The 1495-nt window shown below is 46.6% G+C and overlaps 1 protein-coding gene across 1 annotated transcript in view; it reads left to right on the plus strand.

Annotated features, from left to right (window-relative positions):
* Fbxo42 (F-box protein 42) overlaps positions 1-1495 on the plus strand; it is a 54374-nt gene that overhangs the window by 18752 nt on the left and 34127 nt on the right. Inside the window, exon 3 of the mRNA XM_031379324.1 lies at positions 887-1003. Within this exon, the coding sequence (XP_031235184.1) occupies positions 887-1003 (117 nt within the window). The remainder of the gene's footprint in view (positions 1-886; positions 1004-1495) is intronic.

Raw genomic sequence — 1495 nt, forward strand, 5'->3', positions numbered from 1 at the left:
TCTGTGTAGCCCTGGCTGTCCTGGAACTTACTCTGTAGACCAGGCTAGCCTTGAACTCAGAAATCCGCCTGCCTGATGCTTTTTAAGCAGCTGTTATGCTGTAGACATTGATTTATCTCATTCCTTCACAAAGATGTTACTTCTCAGTCTGCTTTGAAGTAAATGCTGCCAGCTGTCTGGATTGCCTCATGGTAAACAGGAGGACAAGGGGATCATGTGAGCTGAGTAACGTCACACACCTCCTAACCTCCGATGGCTTGATAAAAGGCAGTTCTTCCTTCCTTTCTCCCTCCCTCCCTCCTTTTCTCCCTTCCTTTCTTCCTTTCTTCCTTCCCTCCTTCCTTTTTAAAGATTTTTTTGTTCATTTTATGTATGAGTACACCGTAGCTGTTTTCAAACACACCAGAAGAATGCATCAGATCCCATTACAGATGCTTGTGAGCCACCATGTGGTTGCTGGGATTTGAACTCAGGACCTATGGAAGAGCAGTCAGTGCTCTCTCTTTTTTTTTCCCCCCCGGAGGCAGGGTTTCTCTGTATAGCCCTGGCTGTCCTTGAACACTCTGTAGACCAGGCTTGGCCTCGAACTCAGAGATCCACCTGTCCCTGCCTCCCAGGTGCTGGGATTAAAGGCCTGCGCCACCACTGCCCAGCTTGAGGTCAGTGCCCTTAACCACTGAGCCTTCTCTCCAGCCTCAATGTAGTTCTTTCAGTTTTGACATTTCTTGATTCTGTTTCCTTTCTTTGAACAAAAATGAGAAGTTTGGACTTCCTCAAAATATTTCTGACATATACAAGTAAGAAAACAGTTAAAAGATACAATTTCAATAATTTCCCCTTTGACATTAGTATCTAAGCTGATGGCTTTGGTTTTTCCTATCCTTAGGTGTAGCCCACCAGTGTTACCATGGTTTCATGAAGGCTGTCCAGGAAGGAAACATTCAGTGGGAGAGCCGGACTTACCCTTATCCCGGAACTCCCATCACTCAACGCTTCTCCCACAGTGAGTATCCACATTGGGAAAGCAAGTCCTACGCTGCCTGTGCTGTGTCTCTACAACTTTCTTGTAGACCTGCAGAAGGTCTGGCTTGTAAATGAGGAGACCGTAAAACAAGGGTTTCTGACAGAATTAGGAAGAAGTGAGTGAGGGCATGTGGTAAGGACTGATGTCTAACAGTGGTAGAGTGCTTGCCCAGGAAGGCCCAGGCTCAGGAGGTGCTAGGGCTTGTTAATGTTATATCGTGCTTCTTTATTTGACTGTACTCCTGCTTCAGGCTACTGAAGGTGATGGTTTCGGGCATGTGCCACCATACCAGCTAGAGTCTGGGCTTTGTTTGGAAGGCACATGCATTGGTTACCCATCCCATCAAAAAGCAACCCCCAAAACTTAGCAGCTTACACAGCATTCCTTACCTGTTCTTGAAGGTGTGGGGTTTGTAGGTGGCCATGATTTCTGCTTTACAAGTGTCTCCTAGAGTTGCTGTCTCTGTCATCC

This window comes from Mastomys coucha, unplaced genomic scaffold (genome assembly GCF_008632895.1).
Source record: "Mastomys coucha isolate ucsf_1 unplaced genomic scaffold, UCSF_Mcou_1 pScaffold18, whole genome shotgun sequence".
Classification (NCBI taxonomy): Eukaryota; Metazoa; Chordata; class Mammalia; order Rodentia; family Muridae; genus Mastomys; species Mastomys coucha.